At 41.3% G+C, this 17203-nt stretch overlaps 1 protein-coding gene across 4 annotated transcripts in view; it reads left to right on the forward strand.

Annotated features, from left to right (window-relative positions):
- The window catches only part of PDZRN4 (PDZ domain containing ring finger 4), a 369908-nt gene that overhangs the window by 181743 nt on the left and 170962 nt on the right, over positions 1 to 17203 (forward strand). Inside the window, exon 1 of one of the 4 annotated variants that reach the window (XM_065557111.1) lies at positions 4760 to 5297. The exons of the other annotated variants lie outside the window; for them this stretch is intronic. Coding sequence (XP_065413183.1) covers positions 5249 to 5297 — 49 coding nt within the window. The 5' untranslated portion in view covers positions 4760 to 5248. Of the gene's footprint in view, positions 1 to 4759; positions 5298 to 17203 lie in introns of those variants that run through there. 4 annotated transcript variants of the gene reach the window in all.

Here is a 17203-nt window from a genome sequence, read left to right on the forward strand (position 1 = left end):
CTAGGTCTCTCTAATACAGTGTATGAGCAACTTTTTTTTTTTTTTGCCTCTGTAAATGGGCAATGTTGGAAACCAGACATTGGCTATCATCAGACCTAGCATTTAATTTTGTTCACTTTAAGCCCTGTCCACTTTAGTTAGGGCCCCGCATCCATGTTTAGTTGCCTTTTTCGGGGGTTGGGGGGCATTCTCTAATCTGCAGTGAAGGCAAGGATTGAATGAACCTATGAACTGAACTACCTTCTGCCCTTACAAGTTCTCCCTCAACCCCCAAAAAATAAAATAGAAGTAATCTCTCTTGAGTTAAGGCTCTGTCACGCTGAGGGGGCTGAGTGAAGAAGCTTGAACTTTAATTGCCTGTACTGTACCTGAGGGCTAGCCGTGTTAGTCTGGATCTGTTAAAAGCAACAAAGAGTCCTGTGGCTTTGTACTGTACCTGTCATGCGAGTAGGGACTTCAGTTTCCAGAGCGGTTCATATAACACTTTTCTTGAGCACTCAATTCTCCTTAGTGGCGGACAAGGATCTATAGTTGACTTTTGTAGCAGGAAAGTTATGCCAGGTGTACTGCATGTGGAACTCCTTTTTCTATAGTATTGTGCCCTTCATCTGGCCCGAGCCTTTGTGACATCCCTGATTTGTTGTTCTGATGTGGAATTATAGTACTGCTCCCAGACAGAACATCACCACTTAAAAAGAATCACTTATAAATTTCTTCCTGACAGGATGGGTAGAGGTGGGGGGGGGGGAAGGAAGGGGGAGTGAGTAAGTGAGAGAGAGAGAGAGGGAGAGAAGCTAGGGCTGTGCAGCTATGAAAAAACATCCCTGTTTGAACTAACCAGTCAGTATGGAAATCTCATTTATTTCAGTCAAAATAAATAAATAAATAAAGATGTAAAATAGAAGTTCACCAGATCCCTGCAGCATAAGTGTCATGTTGGCAAGAAATTATCTAACCTTTAACTGTGCAAAGCAATGACTGATTTGTGAACATAGCTCCTCCTTGGTTTAATCAGTTGTGTGTCCTGATGCAGAACTTATATTCCCTATGGACTCAGGGCTGTCAGATCTATTAATTTATCTTATGGGGATTAACATTACCTTGGTTAATAGTGCAATGTCCAGCCATGGACAGAACCCGAACTGAAAAACATATTGACTTGTAGGAACCCATTTACCTGGTTCTAGTTTTGGACTACACCTCTTCAGGGGCTCTTTGAACAGGTTGTTAAAATGGACACAAGAAGGTGCGCTTCCATTTTCAGAGCTCTCTTATTTACATGAGTGCAAGGTAAGAAGCAATGAGCTGTTTTGTAGCTGAATTCTGAGCAAAGAGTTCTTTGTCATAAGCTCTGTCAAATAGCACGGTTGCTATGACAACCCTGGCTAGATAACCCATTTGGGAAAATACTTGTAGGACCTAACACTCTATCATCTGTCATTCAATAATTTCATGTTCATAATAACTAGGAAATCAATGGCTATCCTTTGAGACAGTTTGTTGAAAGGGTAAGCATACTATTGGCAGCGCACAACTTACATTTGTGTCTGTTTGTTGTGATACTTACACCAGGGCAGAAGTGTGAGGCAGAACTTATTTGTTTGGACAGGTGCAAAGATTAAAGACAGGTTCAGGTTTGCAATCTAATTATAACTGTGGTGTTGACACACATAAGAGAGAGAGGCAAATGGCATATAAAACAGTTGTTACAGTGTGAGGAAACAAAGGTTGAGATAGAATTAGCAATTCACATTTTAAAATATCGAGGGAAACTGTGTGCTCAGGTTATCACCTGACCAGCATGAACAAATTCAGTAACTTATAAAGGCATTTTTTTCTTATCTTTGCTTTCTAATTAAACTGCTTATCATCATACAGGCTGTGTTACCTGAATGTTATGTATTGAATATAAAGCAATCATGGAATAGTAATTAAAATTCTTGAAAATGCACCCGTTGACTTTACATACAATTAGTTTACAGCAGTGTGCAGTTTATTAATATAGCACGTTTTCAAAACTGAACCACTGGTTAGCTGTGCAGAGAAAGATGTATTTAGTAATTACCTTGGCAATGTTTATCTGCTGGAAAAAAAATGGACTGGTAATATCTATAGAATATAAATACTGTAAATAGGAAGGCTTGGGAAAAGTGAAGGAGTCATTACTGATTGGGATATTATAGAAAGAAAGAAAATGTAATTCTTATCACTGTAATGAAAGTATTTGAAAGATGCTGGTTTTCGTAATATACAACAGTAGTTTACTTCCCATTTAAAAATGTATTTGAAGCACAGAGATAAGGTGGCTGTTTTCTAACTGACTGTTACACCATATGTTTTAATTCCAGTTAGCACAGAATGCAATGCAAACACACACAATTTCTTCTTGCCCAAGTCTTAAAAACAAATTCTCAGCTCAAAGCAAAATCATCCTTTACTATGTTCAGCACAGAAGACAGAAGTCTTGTACAATGAAATTGGTGTCCGAGTCAGAAAAGAGTTAAAGATCAGTAGCTTGTGAAAAGTGATACTTTGTGTATTAGCATAAGAAATAGAAAGGTTATATGATCCCTCTTGCCCTGCACCCTAAGGTCAAACTGAGGGCTTTCAGGGTCATGGATTTATACTCTTCTCAGATAACTAATATGGTTGCATTATTTAACTTCAGAGCACTAATGTGGTTTCCTTTGGTGGGCAAATGTTTGTTTAGAATCTCAAGAGCTGGTCTGAATGTAATGAAGGACAGACTCATGATAGACTGTGCTTCGTGCATAAAGATATGTTTTAATAGTTTTAAAGCAATAGAAATTCCGGTGAGTCATAATTTCTGGGCTCAGAGTTCATTGGTCATTCAGCTGCAGGGTGCTGTGCCAGCAGAGTCTCAGACACAGGGTTGAGATTGTAGGAATTCCCATATTTCATGCATGTTCTAAGGTCTTGTTTTGGAGTTGGATATATATCTAGTTCCAAAATAACTTTCTTAGAAAGTGCTGTAGTAGCTGGGTGTAGCTCTGTCTGAGAGAAGGAAAGGGAACTTGCTCTTTTAGTGTTGCTGGACATTTTGGCTTGGGTAAGAAATGAAAGAGAGAGGTTAAAATGGCCCTTGATCTGAAGATTTTACAATCTAGTAAACAAGAAGAAATGCAGGAAACCAACTTAGTCAGAGGGAGAGTAGAGAGCTTTTTCTGAGGAGAGTATTGTAGAAAAAATTCCTAGAAAGAAATGGACTTGAAGGATCATGTGATAGACCAGAGATAGACTAGTGTTCCAGGAATAGGGGACAGCATGAATGAAGATGCAAGATGAGAGTGGTAGAAGGCTTAGGAAGGAGTGGTGAGGAGAGAGGACTGAGAGGTGGGTGTAGAAGTAAATGACACAGGAGATGAAGGTGGGGTGAAATCAATTAGCTCTATGGTGGTGAGGGTGAGTGTCTTGAACATGATGTGGTAAAAGACAGGATACTGGCAAAGTGATTCAAAATGGGGATGTTCAATCAGAGTGTCTCGAATTTAGATGAGAAGTGACTAAAGGATAGACAAGGATTTTTGAATTGGAGATGGGCAAGACGGCATGGATTTTGGTGATATTAAAGAAGAAATGAAAGGATTTATCAATGGAGTAGGTACAGCGGGTGGAGTGAACAGCAGTTGAGAGCTCGCCAAGGTTGCAAGCGTGGGAGTGGGGAGGAAAGCAAGGAAGTAAAAATAACTAGATGCATTCAAGTGGCACATACAACTTTTCAGCATGTTCATACATCAATTCCTAAAGTTCTCAGCTAGCGGCCCCTTTGTGTAGGTAGTCATCTTCTCTCACACTGTTCACTGGCAGCAGTGGGATGAGATAAAAGGTAAAGGGAATATAATCTCCCCTTGATTTGCATGCATTGCTTCTATTAGCATTATATGTATGCATTGCAAAAAAAAAAATATTACCCAAAGCCACAGTAGTTATCTGCCTTGGTGCCCCAGTGGGTTTTGTTGGTGGTAAATGAAATTTATGTTTTGTGTGGTAGGATGAATAGATTGTACTGTGTTATTAGTTGATTACATTTATTCAACTTATTAGAGAAATGTAGTGAGGAAGTGTAGTAATTCATTTTCAACACCATCTTTGCATGGTATCAGCAGTTCCCATTATTTCTTATGCGGATTCTGATATTTACTTTGTCTGGACTTGAAGGAAGGAGTTACAGAGATATAGAAGCATTTATTATTTATTGGTTAGGTCTTGTACTTTCCCCCAGCATTTATCAGTCACTACTATTTTCTGTCACCTGGCTACTGGAAGATGGATAAGAATTTGTAAGAGCACTGTGGGGAGCACGAACTGTGACTGCCTCTTCCATACTTACATTTATGAATGTATAAATACACAACATCAGTTTTCACCACCAGTGCTTGTTTCATTTGTATGAATCTTCCTTTCCTCTACTCCTTCCCCCACCTCTCTCAATAAAACAGGAAAGTGAAGAGGAAGTTGTAACATGACTTTCCCTGCAGGCTGCAGGGGATAAATATTGCCTCCCCTGGTGTTTCTCTGATGAATCTATTTTTAGTCAGGGGTTAGATCAGTAAAACTTGCACTGGAGAGTGTGAAATAGCATGGATCAGACTGCCTTCTGAAGCAGGGTGAAAGACAAAAAATCAATTAAACCTGTGACACAGTCATTCTGATTTATTTTTCACTGTTCAGCAAAGCAGGCACAGCTGTTCAATGGTTTAACTTAAGAGCTGTGAGGATTCTGAAGAACTTAATTGGTGAAGATTGGGTGGCCACTTGTCTGTTTTTGAGGGCAAGTTAAGACGTCGTGGCCAGAGTTTGTTTCAGCTTCAGTAATATCCTGGGAACTCTACTCACCCTAAGAGCTTCTTACCTGTCTTCTGATTCCTGACCTGCTGTTGTATATGCTTCAACCAGTAGCATCACCCTCCTCTTGCACAGCTGCTTCCTATAAGTTCCCCTGGGTTTCCATGCACTGTTTGTGTCTCAGGGGGTCATCAATGGAGCTGTAGTTATATCCACTTCTGTTTATATCTGAGGGGCACGAATTACAACAGGAACTAAGCAACAGTGGCAGACCCTGGCCTCCACCTTAACAGAGCAATTTCAATGCTTGGCTCTTGATGAGTAAAAGGGGTAGGACAGAAGAGACTTGAATTGCAAAGCTGGAGTAAGACAGAGAGGAACTGGAAGGTAGAGATGAAATAGACCATATAATGGACAAAACTGCACAAGAAATATAGAAGACATGGACAGAAGGAGAGGATCAAGCAATAAGATAACACATAGAACCAGAGGTAGGTGAGTGGAAATAAAGTACAAAATGAGAATGGGACTATGGCACACAGGATAAGGAACTAACAGAAACACTCAGAGGAGAAGAGAGGAGAAGAATGAGAGAAAACTGATTTAGTATTGTTGTCAACATAGGTAAAGTTCTCTCTGGCTTATTTTAAAGGTGACCTGCAAAGGAGTCTTGTTTAAAACTAGGCTTGCACCCTTTTTTGCTTCTTTATGCAGTGAAAAAGAGGTCTGGAAAGCTTATTGTTCATAAAAAACAAAAAAGCTTTGTTAAAACTCATTAGAATTTACTCCTCCATCATTCTTCTATGTCCCCGTCACACACACACACACACACATACATGGACAATTTTCTCTAGAAATATTTATCAAATTATAATAACTGTGTGTATATATATATATATATTACTGTGTCTGTAATGGCCTTATGTATTCTGGGATATTTCATTGAGAGGATTTCACAGTCTAAGTTAAGAATTTAAATTAACACAATGTAGTCTGTTTTCTCAGAATCTTTCATTCTCCTCACACACCTAAAAGAAAAAAAGATCTAGCCTCAGAAAATACATCTTTATATAAATTTCCTCTGTCTTTACCAGCGCCAACGAGAGAGAGAGACAGAGAGAGGACAAACTTGCTGTGGGTTATGGTGTTTCAAGATCTTTGCTTGTGTTCCTTATTTCATAATGTAACTAATCCCTAGAAGGGAATTTCCAATTGTACTTCTCTGTTGAGGTTCAGAAGATCTGAGGGGAGAAGTTCTCATATTATTAAGTTCATAGATCAAGTTATGGGCATTTGTGAAATTTCTGTGTAAGGTGCTGTAATGGAGTGAAGCAGTTGTGCTCATTCTTCACTACTCCTCCCTCTCCTTTCCATCCATCCTTTCAAGTTACAGGTATACTATAGTCAGAAAAATAACATTTTCCAAGGAGGCCATGATATAATCAGGTTTGGTTCTGAATGTTACATTTTGGGCCTGGCAGCATGGTAAGGCCTCTTTTTGCTGTCATGCTTTTAGTAGTCTGCATTTCAGTCTTAGTTCAGAAGTTCAGTTCAGTTGACCACCCAAAAATCAACCAGAACACAAGATTGTGAACTTTAGTAACTGAATTAGGAGGAGCTTATTTAACGAAGTGTGAATTTCTGGCAAACAATTAACTATAGACCTGTTTTGAATCTAAAGATAGATCATAATTAAATAATAAGTGACCTGGAATTTAAACCTAAAACTTGAGCCCTCCATGACTGAGGTTTTTAAAGACTCCAGTTCAGGAAGGCACTTAAATTGGTCCATCCCTGTTCAGAAGAGCACTTAAACACACCCTTACATCCCACATGTCAATGGGACATAAGCATGTGCTAACGTGCGCTTCTGAACAAGGATACTTTATTGAATTGTTGACTACAGTTGTTAAATTTTAACATGTGTTTATTAGTTTTGCCTGCATTTGCAGTTCCTGGAGCCCTTTACGACCAAAAATTAAAATGCTGAGACATTGCTAGAAAGAGTGTTTTTGTTCCAAGTGGAAGTGAGAAGAACCTGAACTTGCCTAAAAAAGGCTTTTATGTGATCCCAAGCTGAATTTCAAACACTCAAGAGCATCCAACCTTCGGATAGTTATATGAACTGAACTTCCAGTTCAGATTTTAAGCTCATTGACTGTTTCTTCCTAAGCCTACACTATTATAGCTCAGTACATAATAAGGATGTTTTTCCCCCCTGGGTTTGGCCATCACTATGCTGAATCCGAAGAGCATTCTAGCAGGAGCCACACAGCTACTGGGAAAAAACTGAATGATTTGACTCTCATGGCTGGCTACTTTAGTGATACAGTGCTGTCGCTAATAATGCATTGATTTTTGAAGAAGATTATAGTGGGGCAGAGAAATATGTCTGTCATATGTAGACATTGTTTAACAATAGAAAATTTGTTGTCTTTTGCTAGAGTAAATTGTTCCTTCAGAAACTTATGATTCAGTAGCTGGGATGGGGGGGGAGCACTGTTTGCCATAGCAACCTTAACATCCAGTTACAGTATGTCTGTCAGTTCTGCAAGGGCTAATTTATCATGTAAAGTATATGCTACATATGTCACATTTTACTGTCTGTTCATTTGTTTTGATAATCAAGATCTTGACAGATTTGTCCCACATGGTAGGATTTATAGTAAGAACTTTCTTATCATTGAATTAGGCTGATATATATAATCCCAGTGTCCTACACAAAAACTGAATAGAAATGAAACTGATTCAGTCACTGGCTAACATGTAAAGGTCTTACAGGCAAAAAAAAATGCTTGTTCTGCTTGAATTTACTTTAATTTATTTCAGGTCTGTATAGCAGGGATCGTGGAGGACAGGCTGAGCACTGACTGGGAGAAGAACAAATATTTTCTCCCTTAAATAAAGGGTCTTAAAAATACAAGACTTAGGCTTTTTCATATGAAATCACACTTAAGTAAATTTTGGATATGCAGATGTACAAAATTCATCTTCAGCTTTCCCTTTCGGTATACACAGACTCACATATGTGCCTACTGTAGTTTGAAGCCTGATAAGTAAATTCATTTTTCACCAATGTCACTTTCTCCCCCGCAGTAAATAAGAGATTTTCTCTCTTCTCTGAAGACAAAGAGTCGAGGGGGGATGACTTGTATCTTTATGTACAACTAGAAATTTGGACAGATTTAGCCACTGGAGATGCCTACAAGGCCTGAAATCAGTTGTTTTTCTTCCATGGTTAAATGATCGGGTAGTGTGAAAGTTGGCCTTGAAGTTTCTGAGCTTAGATTTATCCTGTTATATTGCAGCAAGATGTGTGTGTGTTGCGGGATAGGGGGGTTGAACATTCTCAAACATAAGCCATGGTCTCACTTGTTGTGCTAACTGACAAACACTGTCCAAATTACCTTTGGACATAAAGATAAAGATGGCTAAAGAATATCTATTCTGGGAAAATATAGTTTTATATTTTTACTCTAGGGAGTGGCATTGTCTATCTTAGGTGTGTAATGGCAGATGTGATAAGAGTATTGAGACTATTTCCTACACTAGCTAAATAAGGCAGGTTGGCATTTGCCCGTATGCAAATAACATATTTAACTGACTTTTCCCATCACAGTTTAGGACTAGAAAAAATAGTCAGCATAGAATTACAAAGCAGGAGCTCTTCAAGCAAGATAATATTTTTCTTTTCTTATGGCATCTTTCTGTTCTATATTGTGATTTATCTTTATTTATGACTGATATTGACAACAACAAATATACACTATGGAGTTTTTTGTGTATGCGTAACGGAAGCATATTTTGAAATACAAACTGAAAAACATATGAGAGCTTGTGTTTTCACTGTGTGAAACTTTAATTGGAAAGGATTCTCATCCCAAATGAATTGCATTGGTATTTCTACTACTTTGTTTTTTAATATTTACTGAAGGAGGAATGCCCTAGGGGGGTACATTTTCAAAATCCTGTGTGAGGGTTTTAGCTGCTTCAATCCTGGTAAAGTCAATGCGATCCAAGCATCTAAAACCTGTGCACACCATTTTGAAATTGTTCTCTTAAGTGGCTTCAAGCTATACTGAGGATATGATGGATAGACAGAATTTAAAACAATTTCTGTGCAGAATATTAGTAAATTTTTATGATCGAACTCGTTTTCTGTACAGCATATCACCCAGTGGCTGCTTTTCTATAGCAAATTTCATAGTTAGGCCGCTATGTAAAATAGAGTAGTTTTTAATGTGTGCTTCTGGAGGGCAAGACTGGCAAAGAGAGGAAATATTGATACATTGCAATAACACTGAAATGGAGTACAAGTGAAAATGCAGTCAGTAGACCAAAGTTGTTGTGTGGTCAGGATAGTCTGTAGGTGTCAATGGGACCACTGCTATCTGCAACAAAGGACCAGGCAGACAATCAGCCCCTTAGGACTACTGAGATGTGACAAATCTCCCCTTCTGAAGTTGACAGGCTCTCCTGTTTGACTTTTTGTTTCAGGAGGAAAGAGCAGATCTCAGATTAAGGATCTATAATTCCGTACAGACACAAAGCAGGATTTGCTATGCTAATTTGTGTTTTCCATAGGAAATTGTAATAAAAGAAATAGTCTTTGTTAGTGGGATTTCATTTGTTGCAATCCGTGTGACTGCAGGAGTCTTTCACCCACCTCACTTTTCTTTTCTCTCTCTTTATTTTTTAAATTTGTATACCTGGGTTCAGACCTTGTGTTCTTGTTTTGTAATGGTCTCACTGAGAACTGCTGCAGAGCTCTGGTCTGACAACAGAGTATGTGCTGCCAAGCTTGTGGTTTAGTATGCTGTAATCCTTTTAAGTACCTGTACAATATGTAACAGCTGGTGTAGGCTCCAGTCGGTGCGTTAGTGTAGTATGTTGGGACTTGGGCTCTACCCAGACAATGAGCTGGGTCAGCGTAGAACAGACCCCAGCACCTCTCAGACAGCTGGCACAGTAACCAAACACCAGCCAATCTTGAGAGCAAGACACATCTAATAACATTAATTTTCTTCTAGAGCAGACGGTAAGGTAACTAAAGCCAGGTTGATTGGACTACATTGGGATTTTTACCTAATGATCTTCTGGAAAGCAGGTGCATTGGCAGTGATTTTAAGCTTCACAAAACCCAAGCAATGTATAAAGTAAACCTTTGCTGCTGTGGAGGTTGTATAGGAGGGGGTGCATTAGTGTTAGATCATTACAAAACATTTTGCTGACTGCAACAGAATTAATGGCAGTTTTATGGTTCTCAGTTAATGACTGTCAAGAAACAGTTGATTTCTGTTCAAATTGTAATTTTAAATCAAACTAGCCAGCTGTCAGACACTTAAATTGTATGTACAGTTTCTCTCTGTAATACTGCACAGTGCTACCTCTCCATCCATCATCCTATCAGATCATTAGTTGGAAACCAAATTTTGCTTGCAACCATGTATACTGCTTAGTATGAGTCTGATAGTGACAGAAAGTCCCAGGAAGTCACCTATAAGAGCAGAAAGTGCTGTCTCTTCTGCCCTCCCCCTTGAAGACCCAAAGTATTTCTGTGTTGAAATATTACTATTTGATGAAGTCACATGAAGAACTGTCAGTCATGTTACAACATCTATATATATACTGGCAAAGGAATAAAGCAGCTGCCTTTATCGTCGGATTCAGCACAAACTCCTTTTAACTTCAATGCCAGGGAAGTCCATTCAAGGCCAGGAAAGCTTTCTGGCTAGTGAGTGGGTCTTTTTAGGGCACAGTAGCACATTTGTAATGTGCAAGGCAAGCAAACTTAATTTTATTGAATGTATCCTTTAACAACAATCCAGAGTTGGCAATAGGACCAGTTTTGAAAGCAAACTTTGAAGATGGAGCATTGGCAAATATCTCCAAGACTATTCACTATGGTACATCACTTACACTACCGGTTATTAGTCTCTCCACATTCATGTCCTAAAAACCCTCTTCTGCTGTGATGTGTTTGAGATTTTAGCCAACTCCCAGTGGCTGTATTGAGGGACAACTAAGAAATAGTCGGTGTCTGTTTAAAGATAATGTATTTTAACCACACTCTATTGTCAAGACATGTTTGAACATGACCCTGAAAACTTTACTTTTATATTTTACCAATTTCTCCTACTCATTGCATTTTTAACCTTTTAATATATCAACTATTTAAGGCAAGAACTATTATTTCCTTTGTATTTGTACAGCGATTACACAAGGTGGGTACTACCAGAAACACATAATTAATAAACAATAGTAGTCAGACTGTTTTTTTTTTTTGAGTGTTACATACTAAGGTGAGGGGCACAATAGAAAAGTTGGGATTGGGGAAGACACACCTATATAACACATTCCATCTAAAGATCTGAAAGCACTTTAAAATCTTATTGAATTAAGATCCTTACAGTATTCTTACAAGGTGGGTGTTAAAAAAGCCATTTTACAGAGGGGCAACCTAAGCTACAGGAGTTAATATTGGAGCTGAGAACAGAACCAGGCCATCCTGTCTGCTGGTTCCATACTCTTCATGCTGCTTCAAAGGTTGCATTAGAATTTCTATTACAAGTTCAATTTTTCATGGTGATATTTCACTGATGTTTGTCATTTGGATCAAGTCCTAAACCTGGCATATAGGGCCCTGACTTTAAAGGGTCTTTGTTTCTACAGGTGTCAAAATAATGACTGCTTTTAATCTTTATACATGGGGGGGGGGGGGAAATAGATTATTTCTTCAGACATGTAATTAAAAAAAAATCTTCACAAATCATTTGGACAACAATGAAGTGTTCCCTTTTATAAAAACGTTCCTCCAAAGATGTCAAGGCATTTTATAAATATTAGTTAAAGCTTTTAACACACACAGGAAGTATGTAAGGGGCATAGTGTAAAACCCAAGTAAAACCAGAGCTGTCAGTAAACTGCAAAAAGAAGAACAGGAGTACTTGTGGCACCTTAGAGACTAACAAATTTATTAGAGCATAAGCTTTCGTGGACTACAGCCCACTTCTTCGGATGCATATAGAATGGACTATATGCATCCGAAGAAGTGGGCTGTAGTCCACGAAAGCTTATGCTCTAATAAATTTGTTAGTCTCTAAGGTGCCACAAGTACTCCTGTTCTTCTTTTTGCGGATACAGACTAACACGGCTGCTACTCTGAAACCTGTCAAGTAAACTGAAAGTTGGCTATGACCTCTATGCATAACTCTAGTCTTCACTGTACTTCAGGGTCCCTAAACCCTGAACTTGGGGAAGAGCCACCACCCAGCTTTCTCAAGACCAGCTGAGTGAAAAATATCAGTGGGACTGGATGGTTTACCCAAAATGTGCTGAAGCCAGCGGGCTGACTCTGTACTGGCTGGGCTCTGGTTCTCCCAAGTCTCTACTTCAGTGAAGAGGGAACTGGCCATCTTTCTCAATTTAATCAAACACCATTACCTGCACTGAAGGCTTTAGGTGACTCTAGGGCTTGTTTATGTAGCGGGACAATATGCTATATGGGGGTGTGATTTCTAAAGTGCACTAACGTGTTCTACATTAATTGGTCCATATAGATCCTGCTGGTGTGCACTAAAGGTTCCCTAGTGCGCTTCAACATAATACTGTTTCAAACAACATTACATTAAACCAGCAGAGTCTACATATCACAGTGTTTCCAAGTGTTCAAAAATCATATCACCCCATCTTAAAAATCATGAGTTATTTTTAAAAACATCATACATTTGGGGTTACTTTTTTTTGTCTTCAGGTTCCTGAGATTTTAGTGTGCACTTGCTTCATGTTTTTAAGCTTTTCTCTGGATTAGAAACTTCCTTTTCCCCCAAAAATGTAAATTGAGATTCTCATGCAATCTCTTGATTCCATCAGCTGAGGCTTGGCTTTATAAAAATCTCCAACTATTGAGAGACTCATGGTAAAATCACGAGAGCTGGCAGTACTGAAATCATCTCTGAATTTGGTCAAGGCTGTTTGGGGCCGCCCCAGAGACGCAGGGTGTCCCAAATCTGAAAACTTTGCTCTATGATGCTTGCTGTGACACCATCAACCTTGGTCACTCTGGCTGGTACAATGGTAGGGTATGCGTATTTGTTTGATTCATTGTTCAGGATGGGGTTAACTACAAGGCAAGGGGCTGGAGGAGATGGGTATGTTCCAGCTCCTACCTTCTTACACCCATTTCCTCTTACAACTACATGTTTCTTGGTCCCTTGGCATATAAATTATGCCATCTGGCCAGTCTGTGGGCCAAATTCTGAGGAGATTTAAATTACATATCAGAAAGTGAATCTTCGTTTAAGGGAGTCTACATTATTGGAATTTATTTGCTGAAGAATTTGGAAGAAAGTGTGAATTAAAACACTTTAGACTCACTTAGCTTCACCTTGTCTTGACCCACAGGTCTTAAACCTGGGTTTGCAAGAACAGCCATGCTCCATCTGGCAGCCTGCTGACACTTGCGTACTTGGGACCAAAGCCCAGCCCCAGTTTCAGGCTCCACTTGTGTGGTCCCATTGGTGGAGTCCTAGAGCAGCTGATTGGCCTGATGGCCCTACTTAAGCCAGCAGCAGGACAGGAAGTTGTCTGAATGACTGGGCTCCACCCTGTTCTGGACTGGGTGTTTCATGCTTCCTGCGACTTGATTTCCTGGCATCCTGACCCAGTGTGACTCCTGGCATCTGATTCGTGGTTCTGACCACCAGTTTGTCTCCTGACCTGGCCTGACTCATGGTTCTGATCTCTCGTTTAACTCCTGCTTCTGACCTCCTACTGTCCTGACCCAGCTGACTCCTGTCTTGTGATTGTGGGCTCTTAACTACTAGATCTGGCTACCCATGACCTGGCTGTGACAGCTTGTTCGGACCAGAGTTACCCTAAGGGGCTGACCCAGCAGCACCACTGTAGCCATTAGAAGCATTAGACTTGTCCAAATGAGCCCTCTGCCGCCAGGTGGATAAGCACTGTAGGCCTACTTTGCACAGTTGGCCTCAGACACCAGCAGCTGCAGGAACAAGTTGAGGTAGCTCAACTTGAGAATATTGTGTTGCAAATGCACTGTGCTGTGCCTTGACCCAAACAGGGGCCTGCAATAGCCGTGGCTCAACAGTTTGACAGGAACTGTCAGAAGTCTGGGGCTTCATGAAGCAGTGCCACCTTCTGTTTCTGATGCGTCCCCAGATCTGTTCAGCTTACTAGGCCAAGGTGGCCCTGATAATCAGCCTGCAGACAGGAGATGCATTAGACTGGGCCTCCCCCTAGCTGGAAGGCCATAGCCCGACGTTGGCAGACTGGAATTCTTTTCTTCAATTGATGTCCACCATCTTCGGGGACCCACAACTACCATGAATGCCACTGGTGTGCAGCACCCTTCCGCCACCTCACAGTGGATTCAGAGTAGAATGAAACAGCACAGCTATACCAATTCCAGTGGGGCTTATGGAAAGAAATCAAAGATGAGCTGGCCTGTGTAGAGATGCCAATGGGCCTAGATGTCTTTGTGGGCCTCACCATCAGCACAGATAATCATCTGCGAGAACGAAGGGTGGAGAAAGCCTCCCTTACCATTTACCATGACCCCAGCCTCTGTATCTCCTGCTGAACTCATTCAAACCAGTCTGGCTCACCAGCAACTCACACTTGAAGAAATAGAATGGTGCCACCGCTGTCACCTGTGCTTCTACTGTGGTAAACCTGGCCATGCCATCTCGGCCTGCCCAATATGAACACCAAGCAGCATGGGGAAATAAAACAGCCCAGACCCAGTGGGGGGAACCTGCCTGGACCTTGAGAGAAGAAAACTTCCCCATGTCCTAGTCCTTACTGAGATGCACCCTGAGCCCCATCCAACAGGCTTACAATTTGCAGAGCCTATCCAGCTGCACATTCCCGGGGGACCCCCAACTGGCCCTCCAACTCAGAAGCAGTAGACAATTTAATGGCTGCAACTACAGGTTGGGCCCTATAGATCTCCGTGCTATACAAGGCATTACCTGACATGATCAAATCTATTGACAGCTCCCTGCTGTCCTCGGGTCCAGTTGTAGAGGAGACTTCCCCCCTGTAAGCCATTATTCAGGGACACAGAGAAATAATACAATTCGGTGTGATCCACTCCCGCATTTTCCCCTAATCCTTGGCATCTCCTGGCTGACCCTTCATGGCCCTTCGTTCACTGGCGAGAACAGAAAGTCACCTTCTCATCAGACTTCTGCCAACAGCATGGCCAGAGACCAGCAAACATGTCACCTGGTTCAAATAGGGGTAGTTGCTGCATTGAAACACCTACTGGGGGAGCTATGAAACTTCCCAGGTACCATGATTACACTGACGTTTTTGAGAAGAAGAATGCAGAAAACCTTCCCCCACATTGGGACTACAACTGCTCCATAGAACTTCAGCCAGTGGTGAAGATGCCATGTGGTTGGATATACGCAGTGTCAGAGCCTGAACTGGCAGCATTGTGAGAATATCTCCAAGAGAACCTGGCCCAGGGGTTCATCTGCAAATCGACTTCACCCACCAGTGTCCCAGTCCTTTTTGTGTTTTAAAAAAAAAAAAGGGAGGGCAGCCTCTGCCTCTGTGTTGATTACCGAGCCTTAAATCAGATAATCAGAACTGTTACTCATTACGCTGATTCCTGAATTGTTGGACCTCATGGGGGCTGCCTGCGTTTTCACGAAACTGGATATCTGGGGAGTTTATAATCTCATCCGTATCTGAGTAGGTGACTAATGGAAGACCGCCTTTGGACTTGCAGCGGCCACTTGGAATATTCGGTCTGACTAATGCTCAAGCAACGTTCCAGCAATTCATTAACAATGTGCTACAAGACCTATTGGACCAGTTCGTGGTAGTGCACTTAGATGATACATTGATATTTTCTAATGATTTGGACCAACATACCACTCATGTCCGCACAGTCCTGGAGAGATCATGACAAGATAATCTCTACGCTAAACAAGATAAGTCCATGTTTGACCAGACCTTTGGCCCTAGAAGGAATTAAGATAGATCTGCATAAAGTCCAGGCTGTCCACGACTGAGCCCCTTACCCACCCACCCCCCACAACAGGTGTGGCCTACAATGTTTTTCAGGCTTCACGAACTTCTACCGAAGGTTAATTTCAAATTTTTCAAAACAAGCTGAGTCCCTCACTGCTGTATTCTGAAAAAATACCAAATTCCACTGGTCGCCTGAAGCCAAACACGCATTTGAGCAATTCACCACTTCTCCAGTATTGTGCCTCCACATGGCACAACCTTTTGTTGTGTAAGCCAATGCCTCTAGTATGGTGATTGGGGCAGTTTTCTCCCAAAAGTGTCAACCCAAGCAAATACTGTATCCCATTGCCTACTACTCAAGGAACTGTACTCCTGCTAAGCGAAACTATGAGATCCTGGACAATGAGCTCCTGGCAATTAAGACCACCATTGAAGAGTGGCAACACTAATTGGAAGGGGCTCATCATCTGGTCCAAATGTTTACGGACCACAAAAACCTGGAGTACCTGCACAGGGCCACAGCCTGAACCAGCAACAGCTCCAATCGGCCCTATTCTTCTCCTGGTTCAACTTTACCCTGACCTACTATCCTGGAACCAGGAATGGCAAGGCTCATGCCTTGTCCTGAATACATGCCCCTGACCCACAAGGCCCCAGTCCGGAACCAGCCCACATTCTCCAATCCCATAACTTTCTTAATTCAACTTGCTGCCAGGATCTGCTTGCACTCATCTGCTCTGCCCCTGTCTCCAGAATTCCATTTGATGAGTTGGCCATTATCAATCGAGAACCACACAACACCAAGAAGGGGATCACATTTGTGAAGGACCCCATCTAGGTTCCACAAGGACCTTCAAGGGTGCCAAGACTCCTTGACAGGACACTTAGAGCGATATAAAAACCCAACAATTAATATCCCGTTTCTTCTGGTGGCCTTGAATGTGCCCCATGTTAAAGACCTTTGTAATTTCCTGCCACATGGGTGCCTGCACCAAGATCCTTCACCAGAAACCCTATGGTTTCCTCCAACCTTGGGACACCCCAATTTGGCCCTGGGAAGCCATTTCCTTGGACTTTGTGGTGGAACTATCAGAATCCAGTGGTTTCACGCCCATCCTGACAGTGGTAGATCGCTTTTCTCAGATGGCTCACTTTATTTCCTGCACAGGTTTACTCTCTGCGGAGGAAATTGCCTGGCTCTGGATAACAATGTAGTCCATCTTCATGGCCTTCTGGATCATATCATCTCTGACTGGGGACCACAGTTAACTGCCCACTTCTGGTATGAGGCTCTATGCTTATTAGGAGTCCATGTGTACCTGTCCTCTGCCTACCAGCTGCAGTCAAATGGCCAAACATAAAGAATCAACCAGACTCTTCAATATTTACAATG

This window comes from Chrysemys picta, chromosome 1, assembly GCF_011386835.1.
Source record: "Chrysemys picta bellii isolate R12L10 chromosome 1, ASM1138683v2, whole genome shotgun sequence".
NCBI lineage: Eukaryota > Metazoa > Chordata > Testudines > Emydidae > Chrysemys > Chrysemys picta.